Raw genomic sequence first — 17,132 nt, forward strand, 5'->3', positions numbered from 1 at the left:
CCCCATTTCTAAATCAGGGATAGCTAGGTGGATTGTAAAATGCATACAGATTTGCTATCAAAAGGCAAAAAGAACATTATCTGTTCCGCCTAAAGCCCATTCTACAAGAAAGTTAGGGGCTTCTATGGCCTTTCTAGGGAATATACCCTTAGATGACATCTGCAAAGCAGCCACATGGTCTACACCGCACACCTTCACAAAACATTACTGTGTAGATGTGCATTCCAAGCAGCAAGCTAGAGTGGGCCAGGCTGTACTAAAGACACTATTTCAAACCACTGCAACGGATACCGGTGGTCGCCGCTAAGGTTGGGTACTGCTATATAATCTATGCTAAGTGTACAATCTGCAGCTCATATGCCTCGAACGGAATATGCTACTTACCAGTATGCATCTGTTCTTGGCATGTGGAGCTGCAGAGTTGTACACGCCCACCCGCCTCCCCGGCTACCTGTATCCGTTCCAGTACATCTTATTTAGATACTACACACATGGGTTTCTCACTGTGATTACCAAGCTCCATCATTTCCCTGTTGGCGAAAAACAATCTGAGGATGGAGCCGAAGCCCATGCGCAGTACGGACCGAAGGAGGAGTCACCAAACTCGTGACTTCCAAAGACTTTCCAAGAAGAAAAACAAACTGCAAACATCCGGGCCCAACACCAGATGGCGATCTATGCTAAGTGTACAACTCTGCAGCTCTACATGCCAAGAACAGATGCATACTGGTAAGTAGCATATTCCTTTTCAGCACACCCGACTACAGGTCAGGTAACCGGGACATCGAGGGAGAAGGTTTTCGACCAAGACCTTAACATTCAACGGAGAATGTGCTCGCAGGGTGCTACCTGAGCGCCAGAATGGATAAAACTCCTTTCAAGTTTTGCACCGATTGTCACCACAAATACACCCAGAAGGACCAGCATCCAGTCTGCAACCTCTGCCTGCCTCTCGACCACAACAGCGAGGACTGCAATGCGTGCTCAGCATTCACACCTAAGACCCTCCGAGTAAGAGAGTGGCAGAGAAGGGTGAACCACACCATGCAGGGGCCACCTCCATCACTCCGGGACTTGGGCCTCTCCAGTGGAGAGGAGGACAACATCGCCGAAGGACTGGAGGACTGTACAGTCGTCGAGGTCCAAAAGAAGACGTCGAAGGAGGTAAGGGAGTCGACCCCCAGACACTCGACGACACTCGAAAGGGTGGAGCGAAGTCCTCGAGCGACACTCGTAGCAGTGAAGCAAAGTCCTCGAAGGGAACATTGCCGCAAAACACCCGGCGAAAGCAACGGCACCCAAGGACAAACAGCCCAGCGGATCCTTCAAAAAGGACTCCCAGACAGCGAAAGCCCTCGAAAAATCTAGGTCATCGAAGGATGCCCTTGAAAAGGACACCTCTGTGCAGAGAAAAGAAGGGCCGACAACTACTTCGACGACCTCGAAGCGAAGCGCACAAACTCTCGATGCCGAACAGGCCGCTGAGATGGAAAGGAAGAAGAGGAGGCTCGAGGCCGAAATGGCCAGCATCCTGCAGCGAAGAAAGGACTTCGACGAACGGATGATCCGGTACATTATCCCACCGAAGCTCGAAGTCGAAAGACGACGAGGACGCCGAAAACGCCTGAACCGGTCGAGGAACAGGAGGAAGAAGTCCTGTATTATTTCGAGGGAGAAGACGACGAGGATCAGCAGACCTACTGGGACTCGACGTCCTTGGAGGCACAAGGCTTGGAGTGGCATGACCTCAACGCCGAATTGCCGGAAGGAGTAGTAGACACATACCCTTCGAGGCCTTCACCGCCAGACGACATAGGGATCTACAATATGGTCGTCCAAAAGGCTGCACAGACCTATGGGTTAAAACTGGAGGAAGAGAAGCCCAAGTCATGTTTCCTCCTGGGAACTCTGCTGCCTCAACCGACTAGGAGCCAGTTCCTGCCCATGCTCCCTAGTGTGCTGGACCAGGGAAGGGATGCTTTTAAAGAACCAGCAGTATGCAAAGCAGTGACTCATAGAACAGAGAAAAAGTATAAACATTCCTCAAAGGACCCTGCAAACAACCAGGGGTTAGTGCCAGCCGATTCCATCATTACAGCAACAGCTAGGAATAGGGCCAATGTACCCACAAATGCCGGGCCACCTCCAGACAAGGAAAGTAGAAGGGTGGACCTCTTGGGGAGAAAGGTGGAGCGGAGTGCGGCAATTCAATGGTGCATCGCAAACTCCAACGCCCTGATCAACAGTCATGCATACCAGCACTGGGTGGAAGTGGGGCAACTCCTAAAGCATCTACCAGACCAGTACCAACAAAGGGCAGCTCACCTGGTAGAAGAGAGCAAACACATGGCGAATACATGGCTTAGAATTTCAGGTTTCAAGCCAGAGGTGCAAAACAACATCCTTAACACACCTTTTAACGGAGAGCAACTGTTTGGCACACCAGTTGACAAGTTAACACAGCTCAAAAAGGACAACGAGACAGCAAGGTCCATGGGAGCGCTGCAGTTCAGAGGGATGAGAAGGGGTACACCCACGAGAAGGCCAGGTGGTAGGGGAGGCAACATGCCTACTATATCGTACCAGACTTTCCAGCACAGCTATCAAGGGAACAACGAAGGCCAGCAGCAGCAGGGACAGCAGCAGCAGAACTGGCAGTACCAGCCCCGGGGACAGTCCTTTCAAGTGCGCTCTTAACAGTCCAGGGCAGACACGGAGAGGAGGGCAGCAGCATGCCCCCAAGTAACTTCGCCATAGAACGAAAACCCACCCTAGCAACACCTCGGGTGGGCAGAAAGACACAGAGAAAAACAAAAACCTGACGTTCCACAACCAACAATATCTCGAACACACAACACCAGTAGGAGGCAGAATAAGAGACTTCCTCCAGGAGTGGAGGAAGATCACAGCAGACAAATGGATACTAAACATCATACAACACGGATACTGTATAGAGCTAGAAAAACAGCCTCCAAACAGGAAACCTAGAAGCAAGATACACTCAGCAAAGGAACTTTCGTTCTCGAGACTAGAAGTGCAGGAACTGCTCAGCTAAGAGGAGATATAGGTAGTACCGCACAACCAAAGGAACATGGGGGGTTTACTCCACTTATTTCCTCGTGCCAAAGGTGGACGAAACACTAAGACCTATCCTACATCTAAGGTTCTTGAACAAATTAATAAGGACACAGATTCAAAATGACTTCCCTACAAGATGTAATACCACAAATACAAGAAGGGGATTACATGGCAATGATAGATTTATGAGGACGCGTACTTACACATCCCCATCAACCACAAGCACAAACGTCTACTAAGGTTTGTGATCAACCAAACTCTCTACCAGTTCACAGTACTGGCATTCGGGCTCAAATCAGCACCAATGGGGTTTACAAAATGCATAGCAGCAGTAGCAGCGCACCTACGAAGGCAAGGAATACACGTATATCCCTACCTTGACTGCTGGCTCGCAAAGGCAAGTTCGTACAGCCACTGCACATACATACAGCAGGTCGTACAAACACAGAACCAACTGGGTTTCTCAATCCATTGGAAAAAATCGCCAACCGAGCCGCAACAGATCAAGATATTCTTAGGGGCGGAGATCGACACCATACTGGCCAAAGTGTCCCCCAGCGGGAAGAGAACATTGGCAATACTGAAGGAAACACGTCTTTAGCGCAAGGGGAAAGTTCTGACAGTGAGGACGGTGAGCAAGCTAATGGGAATGATGGCATTATGCATCCACCTTGTCCAAAATATTCGACTCCACATGAGACCATTCCAGGAATGTCTACAGCAGCAATGGTCACAGGCAACAGGGAGTTGGGAAGATCTAGTGGTTGTCACACACGCAGTGCATCAGGAAATAGCGTGGTGGAACAAGGGAAATCATTCACACATCCAACTCCAACAGTAACCATCACAACGGACGCCTCCCAGCTGGGGTGGGGCGCGCACATGAACAAACTCAAGGTGAAGAGACTATGGTCGCAGCAAGATGTGGTCAAACACATCAACTACCTAGAACTAAAAACTGTGTTCTTAGCCTTAAAAGCCTTTCAGAAGCAGCTGTACGGAAACAGGGTGTTGATCCAAACGGACAACCCAACTACCATGTTCTACATCAACAAGCAAGGTGGAACACAATCAGTAGCACTATCGGGGCAGGCACAGGAAATAAGGACATGGGCCATTCCTCTAAGGATAGACGTACTAGCAATACATCTCCCAGGGAAGGACAATGTGGAAGCGGACCGACTCAGCAGGCTGACGTCATCATCCCAGGAATGGGAGATCAACCAACAAGAAATACAAAAAGTATTCCGGAAGTGGGGGACACCGCAAATAGACCTATATGCAACACACCAAAATGCCAACACTTCGCATCCATTCAACCAGATCATCGGTCACAAGGGAATGCGCTATGGATAAGTTGGTCAAAGACATGCATATGTTTTTCCCTGATAACACAGGGTACTCAGCAAATGCAGAATCCGCAACATGTCGCTAATACTAATAGCGCCTCAGTGGGCCAGACAGTCCAGGTTCTCACAAATAGTGGAGTTTGCGCAAGCACCAGCACACCGATTCCCAAGAAGAAGGGACCTGTTAACGATGCAGAATGGAAGGGTGCTGCACCCAGTGCCAGAGAGCCTCAGCCTAGCTGCATGGCTCCTGAAGACCTAAAATTTGCACACCTTAAACTACCGGCAAGCACAATGGCAGTGCTCAGGGAGGCAAGAAGACCTACCACAAGAAAGTGCTACGTAGCAAAGTGGAAAAGATTCTCCGAATGGTGCATTAGGGAGAAACTGCAAAAGAAAATCACAAGGGAATCAACAGTACTAAAATACTTAACGCATCTACTACTAAGTAAAGTAAGCTACACATCCCTAAGGGTGCACTTAGGGGCGATAGTGGTTTACACAAGAGTAGAACGGGGGAAAGTTTTTTCCCCTCCCAAGTAGTAAAAAGATTTCTAGAAGGAGCAAAGAGAATCGCACCTCCAAACAGAATGCCGGCACCGGCATGGAACCTCAACGTGGTGCCAACGCAATTGATGAAGGCACAATTTGAGCCTATTCACAAAGCTACACTGCACATGCTCACTCTAAAGAAAGCCTTTTTAGTGGCTATCACATCACTACGAAGAGTAAGTGAATTGCAAGCGCTAACACTTCAAGAGCCCTACCTGCAAATACACAATGATAGGATTGTAATGAGAACAGACCCACACTTCATGCCAAAGGTGGTGTCACGGTTCCACATCAATCGGACAATCCAAATACCTAGTTTTTTCCAAAAACCAGCCACAAGCATAGAAAGGGCACTACACACACTGGACGCCAGGAAGGCGGTAATGCACTATATAGAAATGACAAAGGAGTGCAGAAAGACAAAGCAGTCCTTTGCCAGCAGTTTTTTGGGACGGCCAGTTACCAAAAATACCATTGCACGATGGATTGCACAAACCATACAACTCTGCCACAAACGAGCAGGACAGCTGTTACTAGGAGCAGCTCATGCCCACTCAATAAGGAAGAAAGGAGCTACAATTGCGTTTCTAGCTAACACACCAATTCAAGACATTTGCCAAGCTGCAACATGGTCTTCAGTGCACACGTTCACTAAGCACTACTGTGTAGATATCCAAATGAACAAGGAAGCGCAAGTGGGACAGAAAGTCATACAACACATATTCAGTAACCAGTGCTCATCTTCCACCCAGCCACCAAAATAAGGACAAACCGCTACAAAGTCTATGTACAGCATAGTGAATCCAGAAAGATTCACTCTGCACAACGTATAGTTTCTTACCTGTCGGTGTCGTTTTGCTGCTTGAAGACTTTCTGGATTCACTAGCGAACCCACCCTCCTCCGCCAGAAAGGTGAGACAGGAGATAAGGGATTAAAACTGGAGGAAGACTTAAAAGATTAGAGGAGAAACAAAGTAACACAAGACAAGAAAAAAGAATCCAAAGATGGTGACCAAAGGTGGGAGCTTCCGGGGGAAGCGCGTCAACGTCACGCAGGACACTAAATGGTGGTATGTCGACACCCACCTGGGCCACGAAAAAATAAAAAGACTACAATTCCGGACCCATCCACTAGATGGCGAAATAATGCACAGCATAGTGAATCCAGAAAGTCTTCAAGCTGCAAAACTACACCGACAGGTAAACTATACGTTCCTCGCTATAGCACTATTAGCAAAAAGAGAAATTGCGCATTACACTGGGGCACTACACAATGTCCTGAGAAGGAAGCATGGCTTTGCAGCACGACTTACTGCGATATGCAGACTGACACATACACCACACTTCAACCCCCACCTCACAGCCTAAGGACATCTCATATATACCGCCAGTACTTACAACTAGCACACCAGGTTTCACCAGCCCTGTCCCGCCCAAGCATCATTGCTTCATTGTTTCCGTCTATGCCCATTTAACAAGGTATTGCTTCCGAGCAGACTGAAAATGAGACCATTTATGTGGAATTGCCTGCCCCTCTTGTTTAACAGGGTAATATGCAGTCCTTTTAGTCATGCGGGTGGGTTTGTTCTGCCAGATGTATGTTTACCAGAGTCTGCAGCTGTTTAATGTTTGGGAGAGGTAGTTTGAAACAAATAGAGGATCTGGGGAGGACTACCACCAAGTGCTCCAGCCAGGAGAATTTTTTATTGTGCCATTTCAAAAAATCTTGATGCATGTCTGTTAGTAGCCTAGCAAGGGTTAGGGTTACTATTGGTGCAGTAGTACACACTGAAGTAATCTCTAGGTAAGTTATGAAATCACTAGACCACTGGATGGGAATGAGCTTGCTCATAGCTGAAACCTAGAGAGGCTTAAGATGCAATAATAGAGCCTTTGATTTGCAGTGCTCAATCCTAAATTTAGAAACCGATTTGAAGCTCAGGAGGTCTTCCACCACTTGCGGCACGGAGGTCAGGTGATCCATTAACGTAAACAAGATGTCAGGGAGCATAGTACCTTTACACGTCTCTGTGCCATTAGAAAGCCCCTGCGATCACCTTTTTCTGCCTGACGTCTTTGGAGAACGGTGCAAGTGTTAGGGCAAACATCGGGGGGAGGGCACTCCTCTCTTGTGCCTTGTATAATGTTACTAGGGAAGGATATGGTGCGATTAACCAGTATGCCAGCTGTAGGATGGTGGTAGCACGCCATGATCCATTTCAAAAGACCAAATCCCAAGTTCTGCAAGACTCCTTCCATGAAGGTCTAATGTACCCAACCAAAAGCCTTTTTAGCTCTGAGAGATTAGAGTAAGATAATGTTGCTTTTCTGTTGAGTGTTATTAATTATGTGGAGCAGCTTTTACATGTTATCACTACATTGGTGGTCAGGAGTAAATCCTGCTTAATCTATATCTGTTATGGCTGGGAGATAGCGGCCAAGTCTTTATGCTAAGATGCCCATGAAGTTTTAAGTCAAATGTTCAGGAGGTAGACGGGGCGCTATGAAGGACACAGTTTTGGGTCCTTAACTGGTTTGCGAATGACAACCACTACCGTTTTACACATTTTAAGAAGCTCGACAGTGTGCGCAATGGTATTAAATAGCTTTGTTAGGATTTGGGCAACTTGTGAACAAAAGAGGTTCTTAAATATGGCAGAGTATCCATTCAGGCCTGGGGATTTCCCAGCGTTAGGTTTTAGATATTGCAGTTACTACTACTTCCTTTGAGATGGTTTCATGCAGGGATTGTAGCCTCTCCAGGGGGGTGGGTCTTGGAGAGTGTTTTTACAGATATTGGGAGACCTCAATCGATTCACCCGTTCCTTCAAGTACAGCTTTTGATAGAAGTGCCCGAACTCCTCAGCTGTGTTGTGGTATTCCTGAACTATATCTCTTGTGGTTATTTTACGAATCCTCACATTTGTGACTTGGGCCTTTAACTGTGCTGCAAGAAGTTTCCCCGCTTTGTTGGAAGATGAGTAGTAGTGCTGTCCTGTGGAGAGAGAGGCATATTCCACTTTATTCCTGTCCCAGACTTCTAACTGAGCTTTGGCTGCACAAACGGGTCTCTTCGATGGGGAGCTGAGGAGTAAATCTGCTCTGAGGCCCACGGGAGCTTGCCGGAATTCCAGGTCCCTGAGCCACCCAGGGACCAGGTCGCTCCAGCTAACAGGTCCAATTGTGCTTCCCCATGGCAGTGAATAGTCCACGGGTGTAGGAAAGCGCCCCTTCTTGTGTGAATGTCCCCCACTTTTTGCCTGATGTTGATGCACTTTGACTAAGTGTGCCCTGGATTCCTGCCAACCAGGTACCCAGGGCCTATGTTCTTTCCCTACAACTGTACCTTTACAACCCCAATTGGCAACTCTCTGGCCACATTTAAGTCCTTTGTAAAAGGTACCATGGATTCCAAGGGCACTGTGACCAGGTAAGGCCCAGAAGGACTGCAGCACCTATTGTGCCACCCTTAGAAGCCCTGTACCTTAACACATTCACAGTGCCCTTGCAGGCTGCGTGTTTTGGTGCTGAGAAAAGCGAAGAGTCGACATGGCACAACCTCCCTGTGTGCTATGCCTACAAACCACTGCCTATGGTATAGGTAAGACATCCCTCCTTAGAAATTGTAAGTGCAGCAAAGCCATGAGGCTAGCGCCTTGAGACCCTCGCGGGTGAGTAGCGCACTTTATAAACCCCCTGATTGATTGATGGTCTGGGAGTTTGCCATTACGAACTCCACAGCACCATAATGGCTTTACCGAATTCTGATGTCAGTGTGGGATTTAATGCAAAATGCACTCAGAGAGCTTCTTAAAGATGCCCCCCTGAAAAACGGCCTAACCCTAGTGTCATGACTGACTGGCTGCTTGTTAGCTGCCACTCCCAGACATGTTTCTGGGCCCCTGGGTCGAGGGCATCCCGTTCTCGGGGTCCTGAAACAAAGCACATCCTGGGTAGAGGTGCCAAGCCTCCTCCCCCAGGATGGGCAGGGTCCACGAAGGGGAAGCGTCAAAGGCTTGCCGCCTTTGTGAGTTGACTCAGCCATTTGCTGCTCCCAGCAGCTGGCCTCCACTGGTTCTAACCCCCTCTTTAAGAGGGAGAATCGGCGGGAAAAACCAAGATAGGAGAGGTGTGCCCACATTTGTCAACCCCACCTCTCAGGTAGGGGAGGCGAGGCGAAGCACAACTCGCATTCCCTGCCATCTTGGGGAGGGGGGCAGCCAACCACAGTGATGCCTATGCCCCCCTCCTACTAGAGGGATGCATGATAGGTGGTGTACCCACCCCAAGGAGGGGACCCATTTGTCCCAACCTGTACCTACCTGGAACGCCCCTAAATTTAGTATTTAGGGGCAACCCCGAATTTTGCCTCCTTGGTCATGCAAGGAGGACTGAAGCGCCGTGCTGAAGGACAAGAGGAGGCCACCAAAATGTCTTGGCCCCAGCCCTACCGGCTTATCCCGACTTAGACCTGCTCCAGCGGAATCCCAGCATGTCCGGCAGCCCCCCAGAGATCCTGCCCTGCCTTCCCTTCATAAACTCTGTCTCCAGTGAACACCGGACTTGCTCAAGAAACCAGACTCTGGCTCCGTCCGAATTCGCGAGTCTGCCCCCGACGCCCACAGCCCGAGTTCGGGTGGCCCAACACCACGAGGAGGTCTTCCGGCGATCATGACCTGGAATCTGGGGATCCCTGACCTGCCTCAAGCCTCCCGACAACACCTGCAGCCTCTCTGGAGGATCCCCCCCCCCCCCTGACCAGAGCTGGTAAGGAAAACCCGATGATTTAAGACACCCCTGCACCCGATGCCCCACGGCCTTGGGTGGACCATCAGACAGTGTACAGGCAACCCCAAGTATCTCAACTTACCTTTCCAACCGGTGGTTGCTTCCAGAACGTCTTCGTGCCTGAGCCTACAGTGTTTTTTCTGACCAGAACTTCCCCATTGAAACCAGCAGGGCACTCGACATCGATCCTGCACCCGGCTGCCCCTGTGCTGCTGTGGGTGTACCTTGTGTGCTAACTTGGATCCCCATTTGCCCAGAGCTTAACCCTAGGAGCTTTGATCATTCAACCTTGTGGCCTGCCCAAGAGCAGCCACCAACCGACAGCCCCCTGGCCTCATAGGCTAACATTGGGCCTCAGCGTAGCACTGGGGCTTTCTCCTGCCTCAATCACCCACAATTGATGCACAAAGAGGTGTGACGTTTCTACCCCTGGCTGTCTTCAGTTAAACTGAAAAGAATAACCTGGGAAAGACTAGCAGTGAACAGAGTCTGCAGTCTCCCCACTCATTTCTTTCATCCACCAAATGGCAGTTCTCCGGAATAATAATAAACAGCTCCTCGTTAACCAAAAAGCTACATTTCTAAAGAAAGACCTGTCTTTCTCTTCTCACTTCCGTATCCGACTCTCTTCCAGGTAGCTACAGGAATGCAAGCAATACATTCAAACGATGCCTTGGATCACAGTCCTCACTCTCCGTCATGTGCTAAGCCACGCCATGGGAATCCTAAATGGACCCTGCTGATATTTATTACTGTAACTTACTAACATTCCATACTGGTGCTACACTCACTACATGTACAGACAGGCTCACAGGATGTACCTGACTTGGTTACACACACAAGTGAAACTTTACACTGGTTGCCGGTAGACTTTAACATAAGTGGCCCTGGCTAAAAAAAATCTAGTCATACTATAGATTTTCCCTAACCAAAGTATGTTTCCACTGTCACTCTATGCACTATACCCATGACGGGAACAGTAGTAAATTGACAGTACTGAGAACATGCTTGATGCTCCCCTACAGGTCACACCACAGATCCAGTGCCTCTCATAGTCCTGGTTAAGTCTAGGCCACTGCACACATGCTTAGATAAGCATGACCCCAGGGCCAAAAATAAAAAGTCAAGGTATGAGGTACATGTGCAGTTAGGCACTTGGGGTAGGGGATACACGCCTGTATGCCATGAAGCCATATTCCCGTCCCAACAGTATCCTTGAGTAAAATAAGACCACTTACTTTTTGACTTGTAGGTTAGTAAATGGAAAAACAAATTAAGCGAGTAAAAATGTTTTCTCTTTACAGTTTTTAAGCTTTCTATTTATGATGTTTTGATCTCTTTTTTCCAGGGCTTTGTAACCATGATATTGCAGTGCTCAACTGAGATGCACAACATGAGCTATGCCTGGCGAGAACTGAAAGAGCAATTGGGCAATGAAATTGACAACCAAGTGAACCGAATGTGTTTCTTGAAGGGGAAACTGGTAATCCATGTTTGCAATATTTTTGTTTTCTCCAAAAGTCCTTAAGACTAGCAACAAACAAGTCAGTTTTGTGGTTTATGGGATGCTGGTGTGCTCAAATACAAAATTGTATTACATTATTTAAAACTGGGTGCTAATCTTATGCTTGTTTGTGGATTTTCATCTTAAGTTAAGTCCACTTAAAAGCATATTTCATCATAACATAACTCTAGCGCTGATACACTGTTTATCAACTGGTGGCATTTGTTTAAAATAAACATGGGCCGCAATCTGTTGTACTTTTCCAATGGTTGTACAGTGGTAGTTTGCATTTTATTTCTAAAGAGGCAGACCTGAGCTATGATCCTCTATCTGGTTTGATGGGATTTAGATGGGGTCACTGCAGATGTGGTTTAAGGTCTTCATGCCCATAAAGCGCAATGTGACGCCTTTCCATGTGGTCCATGGTGCTTACTGAATTGTATCCTTTGCCAGTACTGTCATTTATCACTGTTGGACAGGGCAACCTAACCTATTGCCTATTAGGTTGACACTTAAGTTATATAAATAAGATGACTTTTTGTGATCAAGACTAAGTGGAATGAAGCCAGAAACCTCAATATGGTTGACACAGTATATAACACTCAATGTCCAACTAGGGCTATACCTTCAGAAACATTTGTTTGTAGCTTTGTGTAAAGAAATTCCAACTTAAGATTGTGGAGGAAAACCAGAACAAGTTAGCACCTTCACAAGCCGAGATAAGGTGCCCATTGTTTTATAGCACTAGATTTTCTATAAAATTTGACCTGTGGCTAATGTTTTGTCATGAATCAAAATGGTGAATGGAGGAATTTTTTCAGAAGTCTCAGCACTGGCAATCACTCTGGCTGCATTTCAGTTCATAGTTTTTTTGCCCTCTGTGCCAATCCAAACAGGAACCAACCTTATGCAAATCAGCCTCATCCTACTCTTACGTCCACCCTAGATTGCCAGAACTGGTCCTCTTCACTGGAACATGAGTTAACCCGTGAACAGTTTTGCCCTTGTTGGATCTCATCTGTGAGCTGCAGCTTGAATCCTGTTGGCCCAAGTATGTGAATACAGGTCGCACTGAAATACAAAGGTGAAGCGGTGAGCCAAGACCAATTTGTGTATGGTTGGTTCCTGTCTGTAGTGGAACAGTCACTGGCAATTACTCCTTGCGGCATCTCTGCCCACCGGGTATCTAACATTAAAGCATTCCTTCCATCATGCTGTGTGCTGTTCTAATGTTATTTTTCGGGACTGGTATTGTATGTTTTCTAAGGAATTTTGACTGATACTTCTAACTGCAGTTTCCTCACCTTAGAATATCCCCTTTTCGCCAGATTGGATCCAGGGAGTTTTGTAGCACTGCATCTGATAGACGTCTAGACCCAGATTCCTTACCATAGAATTCTCCCCAGGCACCAGACCAGATTGGATCCGGATATTTTTTCAGCAGCACCCCGGCATGTCAGTAGAGTGACCCTCGCTCCATTTGTTTGTGGTTCTTGGGAGAGCACCATGACTCCGAGCAATGTGACTCCTTTCTACTTCAACCGAAGGTGCTGCAGAAATGTGGGCTGAAGCTCCTGTCGGCACGGCTCTGGCAGTCACTGCACGACCGGTCCAGTAGCCATTCATGTGGATGTCACTCTCCATCGTCCTCCTACGGTAAGTCTCGACATAAGTGGTCGAAGTTGCGGCATCCCCAGACTTCGCCACACAGAGATTACAATTTTCACGCCTCCTCCCGCTTGCCGGTTGAGGACTCCGTGCACGAGTTCGCCCTGTTTTCTCCGGAGTCGAGAGACTGTGGCCTAGATGCGAGCATATTATTGCTCTCTGCATGCCATCTTTGGGTCTTAACCTTCCCCTGACGCGCATTCGGGCCCCAAGGAGGTGGGAGGTGCCTCGACTGTGTCCACGCCGGCGGGTTCGCCCTTGGCTTCAGTTAGGCTCTTGGGTCAATGGTCCACTCTGTCTCGGCGCTGGTGCACAGCCCTTTGGGGTTCCCATCTTCAGCGCTTGTATCCGATTGGCCAACTCCAACGACTAAATCGGCGGTGCGATAGTCACTGTACCACTTCCCCTTTTCCGACTTCGAGACGTCACCAACTCGACGCCTATCGACGTAGTGCGGAGCAAATGGAGCCGCCTATCTTGGACACCCTTCTTCCACTTTCTGTGGATTCCTCCAATGTTTTTCCTTCGGAGGATCACTGTTTAGGAGGTGATGGGGACGAGTTCGGGTTTCTACACCCCATATCTGATGCTGCTCAGAATCTTGTGGAGGATAGCTGGCCAACTGAATGGGGTGAAGCAAGTGGATTAGTCTCTTTCCCAGCCTCTGGCCTTCTTTCCCCTCCTGGTCTTGCTACAGAAGCGTGCTCCTCTTTATCTGATATGCGAAGGCGAGTCGCTCTGATTTGGCATTTAACTCTTCCTTCTGTAGAAAAATCTACTGATCTCCTAATTGGTGTTCTCTATCGGGGCAAAACAGGGGTGGAGCCGGTGCTTCCCTATAGTGACTCCCTATTTGTTGGGAGCTGGGCTAAACCAGATACAGGGGCACCGGTGAATAGATCGATATCTCACAAACACCGTCCGGACCCTGAGGATCCCCGCAGTCTCCTTCTGCACCCTGTTGGTAGAGGCCGCTTCGCCTTAGTAGGATATTGTCTCTTCCTCATGTTACGTGAGATTCCAGGTGACAGGATGCTTGTGGCAGGCATATCTCTCCTCCACAAGTTCTGATTTGCGTTCCATTAATACATCTTGCGTTCTTGGGCCCTTTTCCCATACATTGTGGGATTACTTGACATGTCTGTTACCATCGCTTCTGTACGACAACCAGAGCGAGCTTACCCAGTTGATCCAAGATGGGCAACAAGCAGCTACATTAATGTTTAGATGTGTGATGGATACCACTGATTCGGTAGGTCGGGCCATGGCTTCTTCAGAGGCGCTACGTCTTCGTGCCGATCTACGCACCTCCACTTTTTCAAAGGCTGTTCAGACCACTCTGCTTGACATGCCTATTAATGGCGCTCAACGTTTCAGTGCTCATGTTGACTCTGCTTTGTGGCATTTTCGCGTCAGTTGAAATAGAACAGAAAGGTAGCTCTGCTCCTGTCTCCCAAAATCCACCCATTTCAGTTTGTATGGGGGATGTTGGTCCTTCATGTCTTTCTCGATTGAGCATTCCGTGGCGGTGTCCATGTTTGTCTAGCCCTTCTACTGGTGACACCCGGTGTTGTATTCCTGCTTCCTGCAGGTATTATTCTAATTCTTCTTACACGGTCGATGACAGGTTATGGTTCCGCACTGCTCATCAGTCACTTGTGGTCTAGAGTTTGAGCGCTGACTCTCATCCAAACTGCTGGAACCTTTACCACCGGATTCAAGCTAGCCTGGCTGATGGGGTGATGCTCCGAAACCGGTAGAAGGATGCTTGTTTCTGGTCCAGGGAGGACCTGGCTTGGCAGTTCGGGCTTGACTGTTCCCATGAGAACAGTTTCAAGACTGATCTGCATATTGCTTGTCCAGACTGGGCTGTCGTGGTGAGCAAAAGAAGGATGGATTAAACCCAGATCTTTGCGACTTTGGCGAATGTTTGCATTGCTCAGCATTCCATCCATCAGTTCCTTTTGTTTTTGGAACCTTTTACCCCAACACTTCATATTGATAAATAACATTTAGTATCCCTTATAGGGACCTTTCCCTTTATCCTTCTTGGGGAGTTTCTGTATAGCTTGTTCAATGAGATCCTTTTCTTGTGCATCTCTTTTCTCCTTGATCTTTACAGGGAGCACCCTTTTCAGCTACCCTTCATGTGAAGTAATGTTCGCCAAAGGCTCTGAATTTACACTGGAGCAGTGGGACATGTACCACAGTCTCTACTCTGTTGTCCACGTTACTGGCCTGGCCATTATTTCCTGCTGGGACGTTCTTTTCTCTGTGTGCTCCATTTCTCCAGCACGCTTCTCTCTGTTCTTAAGCAGGGTGCACTTTTAATGCACTACTCTGGTGCATGTGTTTCATTCGCCTGTTGCGAATTTCTCATGGGTGTTTTTAAAAAAAAAAAAAAAAAGTGTTTTCTTCCTCAGCCCTGTTGATCTTGTTTGCAGTTTCCTTCACCTTCTTTATCTGTACGGTAGTATTTAAGTGCCGACTTCTTTCTACCACTAGTTTCACTGTCCTCTGACTTTTCCTATCATGACATCTGCCATACTCACTTATTGCCTGTAGGCAAGTCTTTTTCTCTTATTGCCACGAACACCTCCTTTTTCAGAGTTCGTTCACACACGTGGCATCAAGGCATCTACATTTTTATTCTTGCAAAGACACTATGTGGTGTGCCTTTTTTGTGCAATAATGGCTCATCCACCTTTTGGTGGATATCTTGTTACTTGAAACTGTTCCTAGAACATTATGGTGTCGTCCTCTTGGACTTAGTTTCCTTGTTGGCTTGCTTGTCCTCTTTGGCAACTCTCTCTATGGACAACTCTTTCATTTGTTCTGTACTGTTTCCTGATAGCCTACCCTCTGAGTTAGTCATTACACCTATGTGTTATCTTTTATTGCTGGGGTTTCTTCTTCATAAAGAATATTCCCCTCTAGTGTGTATTCACTTTCTTGACTCAATTTTGTGTTTTCTTCACCTATGTAACTTGGTATATACCCTTATACGTTGGTAATTTGGATGTCCTCCACCCACTTCCTTTGGGACATTTTTTACTTTAACAGTTATTCCTATTTACCTCGCATCTCTTCTGTTGCTTAGCTTTCATTACTTGGTTCAATTTTTTAACTGTTCCTCTTGTGGGGATTTAGTTCCTGTGAGACTGTTGTACTTTCATCAGATCTTCAATCGGATATGCCTTACTGTTGGATAAGTCTTGATACTTTTTTCTAGCCCTTTATGGGTTAGCCTCTCTTTCCTTGGCCTGCTTCTGGGCCTAGTTACAGTCTTGTGGTTTTTTTTTCTCTGTCTGTCACCATTTTATGGCTAATACTATGTTGCTGATTACTCAGCGCATAGTACTTATGTTTCTCAGCTTCAGCGAGGTGATAGCTTCTTCTATCATCGATATATTTATATGCATGGAGGTTATTGTCTATGAACGTATGTGTGTGTGTGTATGTGTGTGTGTGTATATATATATATATCTAAATCAGTGCATATATATTGTGTTATGCTACATTTCGTAAACAGGGCCTACCTATAGCTTACGTGAATGTACCCTTCATTCGCATCTTGCAGTCTCGTCTTCACTTATTTGCTATACATGCACTCTCTTCTTTCCACCTCTGAGTTCTACTCGTTGAATGATCCCATCGACTACGTTCTGGCGGGGGCTTTTTTTGTCTTGTCTTTGCGATTTTTTCGGTGGTTACATTAATCCATGCTCCTCCACTGTGTTTCTATCCTACGTTCCTTCGTCCGTGTCTCTCAGGACAGGTTGGCCTCTAATGCCTTCACTATTGCTTCTGCCCCTCCAAGCCCCAGCTGCCCTTATGCTTCGTTCTTGGGGCCTATTTTCTCTGTTTTGCTGGCCTTGTAGCTGAGTGGCATCGGCTGTTGCCTTTGGGTTCCCAAGTCACAGCCAACCATGGGTGAGCTCCCACCTTGGGAGCGACCAAGTATTGTATTTATATTGAATGTTGTCTAAAGACACATTTCTGTTCCGTTGCCATGGGTAACTCTGTTCCCATGCTTTTCACTGTCTTTATGACTTTGCTTGCTTGTGGTTTTGCCACAGTTCCTAGGGTGAAGTGTATGCTCTTGCTCACATAATCTCATCCAGGAATGGTATTGCTTGGGTATCTATTTTAAGGTAAGTAATGTGCGGCTAGACATCTCTATCAGATGAACA

General features: G+C 47.4%; 1 protein-coding gene across 2 annotated transcripts in view; it reads left to right on the forward strand.

Moving 5' to 3' along the window:
* The window catches only part of LOC146867129 (nucleolar RNA helicase 2-like), a 796,160-nt gene that overhangs the window by 609,455 nt on the left and 169,573 nt on the right, over positions 1-17,132 (forward strand). For both annotated transcript variants that reach the window (XM_085603581.1, XM_085603582.1), the window contains one exon: positions 11,116-11,250. In XM_085603581.1, the coding sequence (XP_085459707.1) occupies positions 11,116-11,250 (135 nt within the window). The remainder of the gene's footprint in view (positions 1-11,115; positions 11,251-17,132) is intronic.

The sequence above is a fragment of the Triturus cristatus genome, chromosome 1_2 (genome assembly GCF_964204655.1).
Source record: "Triturus cristatus chromosome 1_2, aTriCri1.1, whole genome shotgun sequence".
NCBI lineage: Eukaryota > Metazoa > Chordata > Amphibia > Caudata > Salamandridae > Triturus > Triturus cristatus.